Below are 19,131 nucleotides of genomic sequence, written 5' to 3' on the forward strand. Positions count from 1 at the left end.
CGTAAGATATAGTAGTACTTAGTGCGCATGATGCAACATTTGCATAGCCGTCAACGAGTCGTGACACAAGAAATGGCACTGGGTTCAAGAAGGAAAGACTACTATCATTTTAGGCTCCCGGCGTCAAGACAGAGTTATATCCATTATCTAGACCACGCAAAGAGTTTCGTTTGGCTCAAGATAATCAATACATAGCTTTTTCACACATTTTTAAATATATATTTATTCTACGTCAAGACAAAGTTACATCCATTATCTAGACCACGCAAAGAGTTTCGTTTGGCTCAAGATAATCAATACATAACTTTTTCACACATTTTAAATACATATTCTGTTCATGTTTGCAGGTGGATTGCAGTCTAAATTCAACCTAAATTACTAGATACAGGATATAATTTATATCCTGAAGTCTGCATTAATTTTTTGTTATGATAAATCAGAAAATAGACCTGGCCAAGCGTAGCAAAATTCGTACGCACGTTTTAATGACATTGGATATTGCATACAACTGATTGATTGCATTTTTTTTTTACTTTTTAAACTAAACCTCTGGCTGTATATAATGACATGGCGACTGTTCAGTTATCACTCAATGCATCTGCCTTATTAGATTTCTCACTTTTGTCAGTTGCTCATAACATATCCCACTCTAAAATGTAGAACCAGTAGTAGGTCATGTGATATCCCTCGCGAGAGTCCATGACGAAGCATCCGGGTAACAGGCTGTGGGTGATGTCATCAGACGTTGGCACGAAGTATGTAGCATTCCATCCTATGTGGCAAGATGGAGGAGAGGCGTCTTCAATCACAGATGAGTAAAATGTCACATCAATATGCTGGAAAACAAGAACGGTTATCACAGAGCTGTGGTTAGACTCTCAACGTGAGTTCGAGCAATAATGCCGAAATTAATAGCCCAATGAACGTTTTTGACCATATTACTTTGATGTGCAATGAAGCACTTTCCAGTTAGCACTTATCTTCATACTCATAGCTCCTCCACTTACATACAAATCCGAGGTCTGCCCAAAGGTTTTTGACACTGTAAATGTCATTGGTCCGTGGTCACAATCTCCAATCTGTATTGGCAAGGTTTCGTTGTATTTTTGGCCTGGCGTGAGCGGGGGCGTGGCTACTGTTGCCAAACAACCTCCCCTGAAATCAAATGAAATGGACATATATGACAGGGCTGTATGAAAAGCTCGCGAAGGGCTTCATTATTGTGGTTGTAACATCAATTATTCCACGGATCACAAAGTATTCAGAGCCCGGAAATACCATCGATAGAGTGTCACTTCCAAGTTTTGAAATCACACTTTAGCTGGACAACTGTTTGACTGCTGGATTGTTTGACTGATAACCCTGCTTGATTGTTGATTTGCTTGGACAGGAAGTATAGTGCGCTGAGGTGAAGACTATAACATATCTGGAATACATTTACAAGTTTACAAGTAGTTCAACTGAGATATATATAAAGTCAGTAATTGAGTTAAAGTGCTATTACAGATTGAAACCCGTTGTAGATCTCCCCTGAAATCCAATGGAATTGATAACTCTTGACAAGATTGTACAAAAGCTTCCGCTTTGCTTCATCGTTGTAGTTTGTTGCATCAGCAACCAGCTGTTCCACGGCTTCACTACCTAGATTTAATCTACGCTAGCAGACATGGATGTTTGTCTGCATTTGTTCCTGCGTTTTAAACCACACAGAGCCTGGAAATAATCAATAGGTCTCACTTCCCTGTTTGGAAATTTACTACATTCTATGTTGCCATCTCTCAGACTGCTTGATTGTTTCCATAATAACCCGACTTTAATCAATTTGGAATACATTTTACCTATGGGCTATAAGCAGTACAGCTGACATATATCCATCAGTATTTGACCTATGGCCTTATTGTTTGAAACCCAGTGTGGATTTGTGGTTACAATATTGACCAGCTCTTCTTTACATCATTAAAAACTGATCATTGCTTATCTTTTACGTTTGTTATACGAGTGTTTCAACGTCACAAGTTATTACTGCAGAAGCTAAACGCCTCCATTCTAAGTTTCGTCAGTTTTGCAATGAATATAATTCTCTTGTACGCAAACATGGACATAGTGTCCAAAATCTCTGGCACTCAGCTTCAAAACTGTCATATTCCGCTTAAAGCTCAACTGCGATATATCTTTTGATTATTCAACAAACATGGTACGCAGTATGGCAACTGATTTCATTCCTTCACCTATAACAGTCCTTGTGTCTTTCCAACACCATTGAAAACCGCTGACTGTTGCTCTTTGTGTGAATCCGACTTAATTTCGTACTTGATATAGTTTCTTACTTCCTTGGTGGCTGTTTTTGGGATTGGCCTTGCGCTTATTGACCTGAGACGTCCAGTTTTGTTGAGGGCTGCTATACGAATACCAGTTCTGAAGCCTAGATTCGTATGGGGATATTAAACAGGTAATGATTGTTTAGACACTTGTGTTAGGATCAATATCTGGAGACTTACATGTCGATACTCCACTGTTCGGCAATTTTTTGTTTACCTACAAATCAATATTCTTCAGTTAAAACAGGAGTGATCTTCTTTGGAAAGATGTTTTACTTCATATTTTCCACCTGCTATGTCCCACAAAATAGGACACACTGATACGCATGTTTTCTGTGAGTCTCTATGCAGGCCTGGTTGACATCTCAAAATCCGAAATGCATTAAAATAATGATGGGTACTCCCACGGATACCTTACCTGCGGGTCAGATATGCCTATGACTAAGCATTATGGCCAGTCTCCAGCCGAACCTGAACACCTCCCCACCTACCCAAACAAGGCCGCCAGGGGAAGAATGAGGTGTAAACATAACAATCACCTGGAGTAAACAACTTACGGCCCTGCCCACGTGTCGTTCACAGATATCAAGAACCGCATGGATCTCAGCCCGTCTGCAAACCGTGATGCTCTGATCGGGATATCTGAACCAGCTGCTGAGAACAGAAGCTGGAAGGTCACCAAAATACTGAGAATCTTCATGTCGTACATCTTCTTACCAGTGTTTACCAGGCAATGGCCTTCGCGGCATCCAGGTTGGTATGACCTTGACCTGTATAAGGTGATTGTGATAAAGGAGCAGCCTGATCTACTGAGGTGGTGAAAGTGAAATATTTGCTTTAGAATTATTTGGAGATTTGACTACTGAAGATAACTAAAGTATAAGTTAGGCATAAATGTGTGCAAATTAATATTTAGTCGTGAATCACCGATGTCGATATTGTTTTGCGTGAATTAGTCTACATTACTTTCCTCCATTTCATAGCAAAGGGAAGGAGCCTGTATATCTATTGTATCCATGTTGCAGCGTATATCGATTAATGAATTATGGATGAATAAGTTGTTTCAGGATGGTACCAATAGTGACGAAGACTGAGCTACTTGTCTTGTCAATCATTTGACTGATATGCTATGTGCTCCGACATTTGATAATTAACAAGGAATGTTTCTCATTGTCCGGCCCTTTCAAGTAAGCCATGACTAAGTCCTCAAACTAATCATACGATCCATTAAGGTTTTCTTCTGCTAATAGACGCTGAAGTTTGCACCGTGTAGAGCGTTGACAGCTTTTGTCTGAGCCTCGTAAGTCATTCTTGTCTATTTTCCGATGAGCCTAGTTCGACAGCGCACATTTCCTTTTCAAAAGGGTTGAAATTATTAAAAAAACTGAGACTAAAGATGTGTTAAAAAGGCAGTTTTGAGTCGCGCTTTGTGATCTAAGGGGTTATTCCTAGCTTTGTAGTGTGGTTTACCAAACCAGTGGTCTTTCCAGTTGAGTATTTCATATTCATGTTATAGCTGGGTTGACTCACCGTACACTCGGGTTATTTATCGTTTTTCCTTCAACTCTGTATTCATGTTATATCAGTCATGACAGAATGTTGATACTCTGTCGGAGAGTCTGATCAACCTAAAAGTTCTAAATTGGGGACAATTTATGTCATTAGCAGAAGTAGGCAATTTGATGATGTCATGTTGAGGACCAGCTACAAGATGTGATTGACTGACTGGCTTGTTTACCTTGATGATGTCATGTTGTGGACCAGCTACTAGATGTGATTGACTGACCGACTTGTTTACCTTGATGATGTCATGGTGAGGACCAGCTACAAGATGTGATTGACTGACTGGCTTGTTTACCTTGATGACGTCATGTTGTGGACCAGCTACAAGATGTGGTTGACTGACTGGCTTGTTTACCTTGATGATGTCATGTTGTGGACCAGCTACAAGATGTGGCTGACTGACTGGCTTGTTTACCTTGATGATGTCATGGTGAGGACCAGCTACAAGATGAGATTGACTGACTGGCTTGTTTACCTTGATGATGTCATGTTGTGGACCAGCTACAAGATGTGGTTGACTGACTGGCTTGTTTACCTTGATGATGTCATGTTGTGGACCAGCTACAAGATGTGGCTGACTGACCGGCTTGTTTACTTTGATGATGTCATGTTGAGGACCAGCTACAAGATGTGGCCAGCTGACTGGCTTGTTTACCTTGATGATGTCATGTTGTGGACCAGCTACAAGATGTGGCTGACTGACTGGCTTGTTTACCTTGATGATGTCATGTTGTGGACCAACTACAAGATGTGGCTGACTGACTGGCTTGTTTACCTTGATGATGTCATGTTGAGGGCCAGCTACAAGATGTGGCTGACTGACTTGCTTGTTTGCCTTGATGATGTCATGTTGAGGACCAGCTACAAGATGTGGCCAGCTGACTGGCTTGTTTACCTTGATGATGTCATGTTGAGGACCAGCTACAAGACGTGGCCAGCTGACTGGCTTGTTTACCTTGATGCTTGTTTACCTTGATGATGTCATGTTGTGGACCAGCTACAAGATGTGGCCAGCTGACTGGCTTGTTTACCTTGATGCTTGTTTACCTTGATGATGTCATGTTGTGGACCAGCTACAAGATGTGGCCAGCTGACTGGCTTGTTTACCTCGATGATGTCATGTTGTGGACCAGCTACAAGATGTGGCTGACTGACTAGCTTGTTTACCTTGATGATGTCTTGTTGTGGACCAGCTACAAGATGTGGCCAGCTGACTGGCTTGTTTACCTTGATGATGTCATGTTGAGGACCAGCTACAGGACGTGGCTGACTGACCGGCTTGTTTTTCTTGTTCATGTCATGTTGGTTGAGTAATTGTAAGTTGTGGGCAACATATATTTTGGCCCATAAATTGGGCGCAGTTGTTCAAAACTGTTTCAAGTCTTAACACCACATTTAATTTTAAGCCAACTCTTCAATTTTGTACTTAACCCAAAATAATTGTGTGAGAGTATATTAAACATGAACTAAATCTGCTGCGGAACTGGGCTAAAATGTTAAATATAAAATTTGACTTAATACCAGCATTTGCTAGTACACTGTCGAACAACAAAATTTTACAACAAAATTTACAAAATTTCTGAATCCGGACACAGAAACAAACTGTTCAAGCACTGACTGAGAAGATGTGAACACGGACACAAACAAGTCACTGATGGAGATGACGTGAACACAGAAACAAACTAGTCACTGATGGAGATGACGTGAACACAGGCACAAACTAGTCACTGATGGAGATGACGTGAACACAGGCACAAACTAATCACTGATGGAGATGACGTGAACACAGACATAAACTAGTTACTGATGGAGATGATGTGAACACAGACACAAACTAATCACTGATGAAGATGATGTGAACACAGAAACAGTCTAATCCCTGACTAAGAAGATGTGAACACGGACACAAACTAATCACTGATGGAGATGATGTGAACACAGAAACAAACTAGTCACTGATGGAGATGATGTGAACACGGACACAAACTAATCACTGATGGAGATGATGTGAACACAGAAGCAATCTAATCACTGATGGAGATGATGTGAACACGGACACAATCTAATCACTGATGGAGATGATGTGAACGCGGACACAAACTAATCACTGATGGAGATGATGTGAACACGGACACAAACTAGTCACTGATGGAGATGATGTGAACACAGACACAAACTAGTCACTGATGGAGGTGATGTGAACACAGACACAAACTAATCACTGATGGAGATGATGTGAACACAGACACAAACTAATCACTGACGGAGATGACGTGAACACAGACACAAACTAATCACTGATGGAGATGACGTGAACACAGACAGAAACTAATCACTGATGGAGATGACGTGAACACAGACACAAACTAATCACTGATGGAGATGACGTGAACACAGACAGAAACTAATCACTGATGGAGGTGACGTGAACACAGACACAAACTAATCACTGATGGAGATGACGTGAACACAGACAGAAACTAATCACTGATGGAGATGACGTGAACACAGAAACAATCTAATCACTGACGGAGATGACGTGAACACAGACACAAACTAATCACTGATGGAGATGATGTGAACACAGACACAAACTAGTCACTGATGGAGATGACGTGAACACAGACACAAACTAGTCACTGATGGAGATGATGTGAACACAGACACAAACTAATCACTGACGGATATGACATCACACAGTATTCAAATAAAAGTTTCTAAGGTATATAAGTAACAATTTCAGAGCTGTAAGGTGTTTTGAGCTTTTTTTTTAAGTAGACTAGCGCCGATTTACGTCTAAGATAGCTTCGTGATCCAGGGACATGGTGTTATATATATAAGGGCCTTTCGACAGGTATTTCATGGAGGCACTTGTAAGAACGACCTCGTCTTTCCTCTTAAAACTCCCACATCAAGAACAAAGAATATATACTCACATATAAAATAGTTCACATGATTTTATTTCAAACATTTCTTTTTCGTTTTTTAATCTTCTGGAAATACTTTTTTCACATTTATTTGTCACCATGTAGGCAAATTATAATTATAATTTGCGCAGAATCATCAGTTAAGAGTCAATGTGTTTCTTTTATTTTTCGAGTCAGGCACTTTCCCCTAGAACTGATGACGACATTACATTGGTTGCTGACAACATATTGCACCTCCTTGCACTCTGTCATAAAATCAGCATCTTTAAGGGGCGATAATCCCACATCAGTATTTGGACACCTAATGATTAAGTATGATTGAGTGCTCATCATCGTCCAATGCACATGTCCAGCAAACCAGAATCTGAAAGACCAATCCAAAGAAACTAAAGGTTTGTGTTTTTTGCGTTCTGAGGCGTCAAAAACTTCTAACTAAAATGTGAGTTTTGAAACAGTGTAATGTGCGTCTGGAAATGGATATACTCATGGACATTTAAGAGGTTTTGTGCTATTACTCACATATTGTTAAAAATTTACCACAATCAATTTACACGTTAGACGTGTAACGGAATCACGTGTTGTTTTTTGTCAAGTTAGAACGAGGAAGTAAGGACAAACCCAATATAGAAAACTAAAACAATTTTAGTACAAAACAAAATGCATCGCGATTAAATGAAGAACGGTGTGGAATGGTGGGAACAGAATTCAAGCATGCGTCAAAGGGTGGACATGGAATTCCTGTATAAATCTGCGACCCGTTCCCTATATCATAGAATAGATGAAAAACATTAAATAAGAAAATAACACACGATGGAGTTCCTCCTCCTGTATTGCTTTACACTAGCTCTACACTTACCCTTCAGGCGTAAAAACACTAAGAATTCGCCTACAAGATTATCGCCACGAACATTCTCTTTACTCAGAATATCTTTGGGCGACGTGACAAAACGTTTTCCTTCCGGGTGGCCATTCGCTGCAATACAACCATAAGACCATTATACATAGGAGATTTTGTGATACTTTTATCCTTGGTTACGTAAGATTCCTGATAGCATTTCTGCAAATATGTTGATAAAATAAATGTAGGAAAAGATAATTTTCATTTGTTTCGGACAGATAGAACCAAATATTATACTGAATTTGTCGGTGTGGGCTTGGTGGATGGGCAACTGCTACCGTAAGAAATAGCGGTGAAGTCATCAGTCTACACGTCACACTGGTAAAGAGACTGAGTCGTCCAAGTTACAAATTACAAGTCAACTGCTTATAGACCTAGGTATGTTATTAGTTCCTAATGGGAATCTATAAAACACCACAAAATGCTTCTTGGAAATCATTCCAATTACTGATCTAAGTTCATTGATTTGTTAACGCTTTTTTGATAATGTTTTTGGTAATACCCTCCTCAGACAGAGGTCAGCAGCCTTCTATGGCTTTATCGCTGAGAAAGCCATCAATATGGCTGTTGTATTCATCCAATATACACGTATCATAGTTCATGCGGGTAGCGATGGAGTTCGAATGTCAGTTGTCAAATTAACTGACCACTGATGTTACATATTATCAACTTGTGTTTCTCCTCTGGCATAGTACCTGAATGTAATAAAGTTGGAAAGGCCATGTATATCAAGCCTCATTGTTTTATAAAATACTCTGTTAAACAGTTGTTATTATTGTCAAACATTATAATCGTCCATGGGACAGAGCAAGGTCTTATCAGCTCCATTCCCGCCATTGCATTTCCCAATGTTCATTTATAGAATTATGTTATGATTTATGGTGAAATTGAACTGAACACACTTTCTTGTAAACAATTAAGGGCTGCTTGCATGCAAATCTCTTCGTGATTGGTGATTGGTGCTCTCTACCAGTGTTAATTATGAATATTAATAAAGATTCATCCGTGCTTCGACCAATGGTAATTTGTGCACCTAGACCGTCAAAAAGTTGGCTCATGCAGCGCTTTCGTTCGCTAACATTTACTGATTACGTGACAGTCTACTCATACCAGAAATCCGGGCGTCTTTCGACAGAGAAAGTTTCAACCGATAGGGTAGAACAAGCAGTCGTGGAGAGATAACTTTGTAAAAGCAGTGAAGCAACTCCACGTGGAGACAAAACAATCTGAGTGCCAAGTAAATGATACCACACCGTACACTTTCTTTACTTATTTTGTTTGTGTTTTACGCCGTATACTTAAGAGGATTTTCACTTATACGACGCAGGTTGCTGGCGGACCTTCCCATGTATAACTGGAGAGTAAGCCATCATGAACTTCTACTAAGTCTTCTACCAAACTTCATCAAGAAAAAAGGGGTTCTATTTATTTTTCACCTCTCAAAGAAAAAAAATGTAATCATGGGGGTGTTTGTCATAAAAGGGAGATAACTCACTATGATACCACCAGCCTGGAGGTGGGCCTTTCTTCCATGTCTTCGCGACTTCCCTCTTTTCTATACTGTCGTCTGAAGTAAATTTAAGTAAGTGGATGTGTTCAGACAAGAATCATACATTAATACCTGTACAAAACTTGGTTATAAAAATAAGGGATATAGGGGTCTACATGAGACATACACACAAGTTTATAAACTTGCATTCCATCCCATCTAAGTCCTCTTCCACGTGAACATTTGCGCAATAATGGCAATATCTGAAGGTATCTTTTAAACGATATCCTATTGATTTCACCAAAATGCTTCTATAAAGAATATTATTTTCACTCCATACCTTGTACATCCCGCCATTTTGAAACATCCGAATTCTGAAAGAAGAAGAATAGAGAGATGCTTTACATCACAGGTAGCCTGGAGAAATAGCAATTCCAAGATGATTCACTTTGCAAGTTAATCAGTGTACAGTCAGTTAGTATCAATAAATTAGCCATCCAACCTACTAAACAACCGGTTGTTTAGGACCAACTGCCTAGCCAAACAGCCAACCTCTTTACTTACATTTGCTATCGTTTTCCCCTATACACGATCGATGACGTTCATTGGTAGTGGGAGCCGGAGGGGAAGGGAAAACAGCCAGGACAAACCTCCTGCTCTAAAACTGTGCTACAATACCAACAAGGGTCGTCGTACGTGAGATTTCTCCTGACTACATGTTTTCGTTAATGCGTTGTCAGTGATAGATCACCATAACGCGATCTGATTCGAGAAAAGTTACGAAAAGCTGATGACCGCTTCGGTGGCCTAATGATTAGAGCGTCCGCCTCGAAGTCAGAAGATCCAGAGATCAAACCCCATACCAAAGATTTTAAAAGTGGTACTTGGTGCCCAGCACTGAGAGCATAGAGCAAGAAAACATGACGGATTGACCCCTTGTAATGCACCGTTGTCAGGTGTTGACTTTGGTCGGTGCCCGATCGCGACGGATTTGAATGGTTTAATTTAAGAAAATTGAAGTAAACTTTGGAAAACTTACGTGTGAGGACAGGAGAGCAGAGGAAGACAGTTCCACAGCGAGGAGGAGAGCGGTACACAACAACCAGTTATACGCCGCCATGGAGGAAGTCTTCTCGGCTGAAGGAATGGAGCATAATACGTAGGCCTATACTGATGATGATTGCGACTGATAAAATGAGCGCCAGGCCTACTGATGCCTACTGATGCGGACTGAGTGAAGGAATGAAACACCGTATCAGTATGGATGCCCACTGAGAGTAAAGGAATGAAACACCGTATGAGTACGGATGTCCACTGAGAGTGAAGGAATAAAACACTGTATGAGTACGGATGCCCAATGGGAATGAAGGAATGAAACACCGTATGAGTACGGATGCCCATTAAGAATGGAGGAATGATATACCGTATGAGTACGGATGCCCACTGAGAATGAAGTAATGAAACACCGTATTAGTACGGATGCCCACTGAGAATGAAAGAATGAAACACCGCATGTGTTTAGGGATGAGTCTTCACAGTGAAGGAATGAAACACAGTATGGATATACAGATGCGGATCGACAGTGAAGGAATGAAACACAGTATGAGTACGGATGACCACTGAGAGTGAAGGAATGAAACATTGCATGTGTTTAGCGATGAGTCTTCACACCGAAGGAATGAAACACAATATGTGTACGGATGCGGATCGAGAGTGAAGGAATGAAACACGATGGGTGTAACAGTGAGGATTGAGACTGAATAAATGAAACACAGCATACGTTTCTATAATTATGTGGACTGCATGCAACTGACAAAAAGACAAAATTCAGTCGTAAAGTCCTAAGTGTAAAGAGGGATGGTAAATTTAGCAAGTAGAAATCCCCCCCCCCCCCTCCCCAAGCAGCAAATAGCAAGGCCGTCACAAATGAGATACAAAACAATGGCGTTCCAACTAGAAGACACCTCAAGATCGCACACCTTCGCAACAGCTAAATGTAAATGTTCAAATCCTTAACTAAAGACAAAGTGACAATAATGTGCATCTCACTATGGAGAAAAGGGGCCTCCGTGGCTCAGTTGGTCAGCGCGCTAAAGCAACGTAATGACCCAGAACCCTCTCACCAATGCGGTCGCTGTGAGTTCAAGTCCAGCTCACGCTGGCTTCCTCTCCGGCCGTAAGTAGGAAGGTCTTCCAGCAGCCTGCGGATGGTCGTGGTCTTCCGCCGGGCTCTGCCCAGTTTCCCGCCCATCATAATGCTGGCCGCCGTCGTATAAGTGAAATATTCTTGAGTACGGCGTAAAACATCAATCAAATAAATAAATAAATAAATAAACAATAAAGAATTACAAATTTCCGGGTCACACCAGTATGTAATGGACTGGAGCTTGTGTTAAAGCCAAGATGTGTACGAAGTTTCATCAAAATCCGACACAGGCACGGACAACATACAATATTGAACAATCGCTCATAAAAGCATGAGCATGTAAATGAAATGCATTAGCGCTTGTACCAAGGCCAAGCTGTGTACAAAGTTTAATCACAAAATGTGAAATAACTTAATGGCATCTGGCATAGGTGAAGACGCTATAAAAAAACCCAATTCGGAAAAAAGATGAGGATCACAACTTAAATAAAATAGACTGGAGACTGTGCCAAGACCAATGACTGAAAAACACTAGCTTGTTTAGTTTTCTTTAGGATTCCTTTAGTATAGTTGTAAGTCTATCCTGTAACTTTCCATGTGTACTATTTGTTAAATTGTGTCTATGATAGTGGTCTTTAATGGGCTCATGAACGTAACAGGAAGACGCACATTATGGATATGTAGAAAATATGCCCAAAATATTTTGCTTTGCTTTGACAGCTATCGTCGTTGAAGTCAAAACTAATTTTCCTGATTCACCGCTGGTCTCTTAGGAAGATTATAGCTTGAAGCCATTTCTTGACTTCCATCTCCGCACGGCAAGTGATGGCATCGTCTTAAACCACACACATATCAGAATACACATGTTAACTTAAACATGTGCTTCAGTTACTGCTATGTGTAAGACGCTTCACTCATGTGCTGTCATCATGTCACCAGTTTCACTTCTTACTGTGAACTAAATACAATACCAGTACTACCTACTACCTAACGCTTCCACACATGTAATCTCATCAACACACAGATATTTAGGTTTTCAATGGGATTTCTGTTACTGCCCCACTATTTACTCTCTATGAAACACATTTCATATAGCTTGTGCTAGGCTCCTTATGAAAAATCTGTTTGCAGACTGAATTAGCTATGAAATGTATACTTTTCCCTCATTTTCAATGATTTCCAGGCAATGAATAACCTATCTGTGTTTTATCTTGGCCTATACATTTCTGTAGGACAATCGTATATCTGCAAATAACTCTTGCCGCATCAGGGAACTTTTGATTTGCTCCATCAGAAGTCGTTTATAAGTAAACCAAAATAGAAAAAAATTACAAGACGCTACAGCAGTGTCTACGTGCGCCACAGTATATTGAATATCAAAGTTGCTATAAAGCTCTCTGGAAGTTTCTACTTACCTCAGGCAATTGGTTACGTTTTGTTCGGCTGTTTCAAACCTCACTGTCAAAAACTTTGTCGTTCTGTGTCGCTGAAGAGAGACACTTCTAGCATCACCCTGTCTCTGCCGGGCTGCTTTATATACAGGTCATCCTGACGCACCCAGGTGGTCGAGTGGTGACCGGCGTGGAGAATGCAGACTATTCCGCTTAGTTCTCATTAAAACTGACATTCTCCCCAATTAGGAACGCGCTTGCAATGTCCCGAGTACTCTTCACGTTGATTCTTTGCCAATTTACGCCCTGGCCAGTAATCGTATTTGTTCGGTTGTACAATGGCGTTGCAATCCATTCACATCTACTAACTCAGCCGTGTAATGCCTAGGAGAACAGGTTGTCAAGTACCTCGTACTTTATCGTCCGCCATCTTTATACGAGAAATGGTTGTGCAATTAAGGTAACCTTTCAGAAACATTCAGGACCGGCAATTCTTCAAGAGGATCCCGCCGAAATTCAATTTTGCCCTGGTTGAGTGGGTGTGGCTGAAATCACCACTCGGTTGTTTGCCATGACTATAATGTCTATGATGAACAATATGTGCGGGCGACTGGGGCCTACATCGGCCGTCGCCGTTGGGTCAAGTGCTTTGGCTGTAGACTGCCTTGTTACCACCATAAGCAGAGTTACGTGCGCACTGAGTCACCTGTTAGCAGACTACACAACCTGTCAAATTCATTGACCGAGTCAGTGAGATACGATTTCAGCCCTGAAGATACTTTCTGCACGGTATATTCTAGAATGAGTGTATACATTTTCTCTTTTTTACTTCTCACCCCCGTAAATCTGGAAACAATCGTTGAAGTTGTTGAATTTAAATCATATGAAAAGTTCTCAGACTCTCTCAGGCACATGCTAACAAAAACCACCTACATGTATATGAGCCCAAGACCCCCAATCCTCACCCTCACTTCCAAAATTACTGTGGAAGGTTGATCCGTGTTTGCTGGGCAAATGGATATATGGTTACACCCCAGACCTGAGGAAGGTTGATTCGTGTTACACGGTTTGTGGGGTATTTGGTTTATGGTTATGGTTACACTCCTGACCCATGGAAGGTTGACTCATGTTTACACTGTTTGGGGATCATATGGTTACACCCCTGACCCATGGAAGGTTGACTCATTTTTACACAGCTGGGTAACATATGGTTACACTCCTGACCCTGGAAGGTTGACTCATGTTTACGCAGCTTGGGGATCATATGGTTACACCCCTGATCCATGGAAGGTTGATTCATTTTTACACAGCTGGGTACCATATGGTTACACTCCTGACCCATGGAAGGTTGACTCATGTTTACGCAGTTTGGGGATCATATGGTTACACCCCTGATCCATGGAAGGTTGATTCATTTTTACACAGCTGGGTGCCATATAGTTACACTCCTGACCCATGGAAGGTTGACTCATGTTTACACAGTTTGTGGATCGTATGGTTACACTCCTGACCTATGGAAGGTTGACTCATGTTTACACAGCTTAGGGGATCATATGGTTACACTCCTGACCCATGGAAGATTGACTTATGTTTACACAGCTTGAGAGATATATTGTTGCACTCCTGACCCATGGAAGGTTGTTTCAAGTTGACACAGTTTAGGGATCATATGATTACACTCCTGACCCTGGAAGGTTGACTCATGTTTACGCAGTTTGGGGATCATATTGTTACACTCCTGACCCATGGAAAGTCGATTCATGTTTACGCAGCTTTGGTACCATATGGTTACACTCCTACCATATGGAATGTTGACTCATGTTTACGCAGCATGAGCATCATATGGTTGCACTCCTGACCCACGGAACGTTGACATATGTTTACACAGTTGAGGGATCATATGATTACACACCTAGCCTATGGAAGGTTGACTCATGTTTACACAGCTTGGGGGATATATTGTTGCACTCCTGACCCATGGAAGGTTGTTTCAAGTTTACACAGTTTGGGGATCACATGGTTACATTCCTGACCTATGGAAGGTTGACTCATGTTTACGCAGTTTGGGGATCATATTGTTACACTCCTGACCCATGGAAAGTCGATTCATGTTTACACAGCTTGGTTACCATATGGTTACACTCCTGACCTGTGGAAGGTTGACTCATGCTTACACCGCTTGAAAGATATATTGTTGCACTCCTGACCTGAGGAAGGTTGACTCATGTTTACGCAGTTTGGGGATCATACTGTTATACTCCTGACCCATGGAAAGTCGATTCATGTTAACGCAGCTTTGGTACCATATGGTTACACTTCTGACCCACGGAACGTTGACACATGTTTACACAGTTTGGGGGATATATTGTTACACTCCTGACGCATGGAAGGTTGACTCATGTTTACAAAGTTTGAGGATCATATTGTTACACCCCTGATCCATGGAAGGTTGATTCATGATTTAGCAGCTTGGGGGATACATTGTTACACTCTTGACCTGTGGAAGGTTGACTCATGTTTAAGTAGCTTGGGGGATATATTGTATTTTACATTTCTGGTTGTAAATGTGGTTACACCCCTGACCTGTGGAGAAATGATTTATGTTTACTTGGCTTAGTTCATATGGTTACACCTCGGACCAATCATGGAAGGATGATTCATGTCTTGGCTTGTGGCATACATGATAACACCCCTGATCTCGTTAGAGCTGATTTGTTTTTACACGGCTTGTAAGATATGTTCTGACCAGCCTAAGCTTCTAAAGGATAAGAATGTAAGTTTGACCATGATGTGCGATGTGTGAACTAATGATATGTGACATTCAACACATCTCTTGTGACATTCCACGTCCTGGGTATGAACTTGGGTGTGATACTCTCAATATCTTATTCATCTGGCTGTTATTCTGGCCTTCGTCTGTGGGGATTCCCCGCTAAGACTGTTCGTCGGACCATGGTGATATACATAAGCTGTCGACGTAGCTCGTGCGGTCGTTGGCGCAGTCTAATGTTCCCTGAAGCACATTTGTTTTCTTCCAATGTATAGTATGCACATACATGCATACATGTAACTGCATAGTGTGCACTTACATGTCACTGTACATTGTGCACATACATGTCAGTGTATAGTGTGCATATACATATCACTGTTTAATGCGCACATGCATGTATGCATCTCACTATATAGTGTGCATATACATGTATGTATATATTTATTTATTTCATTGGTGTTTTACGTCGTACTCAAGAATATTTCCCTTATATGACGGCAGCCAGCATTATGGTGGGAGGAAACCAGGCAGCGCCTGGGGTAAACCCACGACCGTCCGCTGCTAACAGACCTCCCAGCTTACGACCGGAGAGGAGGCCAGCATGAGCTGGACTTGAACTCACAGCAACCGCATTGGTGAGAGGTTCCTGGGTCATGTCAATCTATAGTGTGCACATTCATGTATGCAAGTCAAAGCATGGTGTGCACATACATGTATGAATGACAATCTATAGTGTGCACATACATGTATGTATGTCAATGTATAGTGTGCACATAAATGTATGTATGTCAAAGCATAATGTGTACATACATGTATTTATTTATTTATTTTATTTGATTGGTGTTTCACGCCGTACTCAAGTATGTTTCACTTATACGACGGCGGCCAGTATTATGGTGGGAGGAAACCGGGCAGAGCCCAGGGTAAACCCACGACCATCCGCAGGCTGCTGCCAGACCTTCCCACTTACATACATGTATGAATGACAATCTATAGTGTGCACATACAGGCATGTATGTCACTGTATAGTGTGCACATACATGTATGCATACCAATATATAGTGTGTAACTACATGTATGCATGTCAATGTATAGTGTGCACATACATGTATGCATGTCAATGTATAGTGTGCAACTACATGTATGCATGTCAACGTATAGTCTACACATACATGTATGCACGTCACTATATAGTGTGCGCAAACATGTATGCATGTCACTGTATGGTGTGTACATACATGTATGCATGCCATTGTAAAGTGTGTACATACATGTATGCATGTCAGGTGATGAAAGGTCCGCCAGTAAGTTAAAGGTCGATGTATAATCCGATTTCGCTGACACCCCCCCCCCCCCAAAATTGTTTAAGTGAAAAATTCTTCAGAATAGTGGAAATGGAAATAACAGTCTTGTAAGCGTCACAAGATGGATCACCGAAAACATTTCTGAAAGTACTTTTTCTCATGACTTTTCCAAATTGAATTAAATGCATTCTAATATTTGAACTCTAAGGTAGGCTTTATGGTGACAAAGCACTTTTACGTCTCACTGCATTTGACTACATTGGTCACTTGTATAATAATTTTTTAAAAGCTGTATTTAAAGCTGTGCCTAAACACAGGCTATATAATTTTAAAAAGTCCATCACAGAATTTAAACTGTTGAGTTTGAATGTACTTAACTCTCTTTCAAACAATCTAAACAGATAAATGAAAGCATTATTGCGTATAGTTTCATTTGCTCGTTTGATGAACCTTTTTTCCTTTTTTGACTTTTTTAAAGGCAAAAGTCAGTTAAATTAATTAAATTTTTGTCATCTAAGTCCTGGACCAGCCTGTTTACCATAACATCTGTCTGAAGAACAGAAGCAGTTGTCTCTCTTTAGTATGAAGAAATTTGTTTGACATGTCACTGTGTAATTTATTGTAGTATTTACGTGATACTTACATAACACTAAGTTTTATGATGACTTCAAAAACCGTCGTCGTCTACAAATTTTGACTACGTTATTCATTGCCTTGTTGTTTACATGCATGGCGAACGCGTTCTCATTGTGTTGAGGGTAAATAGGCTGCAGCTAGAGCCACGCACACTTTATTGTTTCAAACTTCAGCGCAGCCGTGACCGTACCAGCACGTCATAGTTATCTCCCTTTTTTCATACTTCTGGTTGCAGAGTAGCCCGTTCTTACTCAATGTTTTACCCTTTTTTTGAGTAAATAACTAACCTTGCTTTGGAGCCATTCGCATAATGATTCACGCAGTATAGCAGCTGATAGAACTTATAAGCAGCGTGAGTCTTGTTCAGATGGACATTTAAAAAGTTTCCGCAATATAGCAGCTGACAGGAATCTTATGAGCTACATCAGGTGAACATCGTATAAAAATTGGCATGTTTCGAGATATGACGTTAGGTCAACAGAGTAACGTCCCTTTGTGATATGACGTCGTCGCTTTACGGCATGGCAGGGCCAATCTGGTTATTTTAACATGGAGTGGTACAATGTATATAGAATACAGAGAACTAATTCAAAAGGATTAGACTGATCTTCCAAATTGCGTTCTTGGGTGGGTTTGTGTTCTCATCATTGCACCAAAAATGATGTTCTGCCAGTACTTTGATCTAAACACCATCACTGCCATGTTAAAAGATAGGCAAGTAGCCCTACTGTGCCGTAAAAGTCATTTTTCACCTGGACGTCAATGTGTTGTTCTTGTAGCATAACTCGAAATCTGTGCATTCGGCCTTATTGTCTCTTCGAATGAGCATTTATGATACATAACGGCGGGAAATCTGCGACACTCCGTATGTTAAAGGTGAATGGATAAGCCTCAGGTCACCCAGGTGAGCTGTTTATAGATAACTCTGTATCAGCGAACTGTCACTAATCGCTTGTAAGACTTGTAAGTAAAGACAACCGATACTGACAAATGGGACAGCATTTCATTTTATTTTCTACATAAATTAACAATTCAACAATGCGACACGTACGTATACAACATTGATTATTATCATCACGGAGGTAGGCCTATTATATAAACATATAAAACCTACATTTTAATATTTCTTCTTCACACACAACTTATTAATTTCCGTGATAAAAATTCATTTTACATATCTTAAAAAAGACCATGGGTCTTACTTGAATGTCATCTATATGGCATGTCCAGTTACTAACATTCGGCGTAGCTGTTTAGGACAAACCCACAGCTTTGACGCACTCCAACGTCATCATTCCACACTCTCACTTATTCGTCCGCATTAGACTACATTGTGATGGTATTCGTACAGGTATCAGGTGCTGACACGAGAAAGTGAAAATGAGAGAGACATTTGAAGCGGAGGTTCCGAACATCCCATACTTGATGATAACGTTTGACCTTTATATGTAAAGGTGGATTTCGATTATTTCATATGTTTGACAGTGAAAATCTGCCGTATACAAATATTCATACATATATCTCCCAATAAAATTACCGTTAATTAAAATAACTTATGAAAGACAAAATCTGTGTATGATATCAGCATATAAAGTAGCAGCCGTCATGAATAGGATGTGCGCGATGCTTGCGTGGTTAACAAGTGAGGGCGCAAACTCTCCGCACGTTGGTGATCACCAAGTTGAGCTC

General features: G+C 40.7%; 1 protein-coding gene across 1 annotated transcript; it reads right to left on the reverse strand.

Annotated features, from left to right (window-relative positions):
- Positions 1-337: 337 nt before the first annotated feature.
- On the reverse strand, positions 338-3,052 carry LOC135469224 (uncharacterized). The gene is made up of 3 exons (XM_064747804.1): positions 2,876-3,052; positions 1,008-1,155; positions 338-836 (listed from the first exon to the last, which is right to left on the reverse strand). Exons 1-3 carry the CDS (start codon positions 3,025-3,027, stop codon positions 633-635), a joined length of 504 nt encoding a protein of 167 aa, XP_064603874.1. The 5' UTR covers positions 3,028-3,052; the 3' UTR covers positions 338-632.
- Between the last annotated feature and the right edge of the window lie 16,079 nt (positions 3,053-19,131).

This window comes from Liolophura sinensis, chromosome 6, assembly GCF_032854445.1.
Source record: "Liolophura sinensis isolate JHLJ2023 chromosome 6, CUHK_Ljap_v2, whole genome shotgun sequence".
Taxonomy (NCBI): domain Eukaryota; kingdom Metazoa; phylum Mollusca; class Polyplacophora; order Chitonida; family Chitonidae; genus Liolophura; species Liolophura sinensis.

Excerpts from the sequence above, each read along its gene's own strand:
- LOC135469224 (XM_064747804.1), bottom strand. The coding sequence starts at position 3,027 with ATGTACGACATGAAGATTCTCAGTATTTTGGTGACCTTCCAGCTTCTG. Across the intron at positions 1,156-2,875 it reads AACGACACGTGGGCAGGGCC|GGGAGGTTGTTTGGCAACAG; the intron begins GTAAGTTGTTTA and ends ATTTGATTTCAG. Across the intron at positions 837-1,007 it reads GGCAGACCTCGGATTTGTAT|CATATTGATGTGACATTTTA; the intron begins GTAAGTGGAGGA and ends CTTGTTTTCCAG.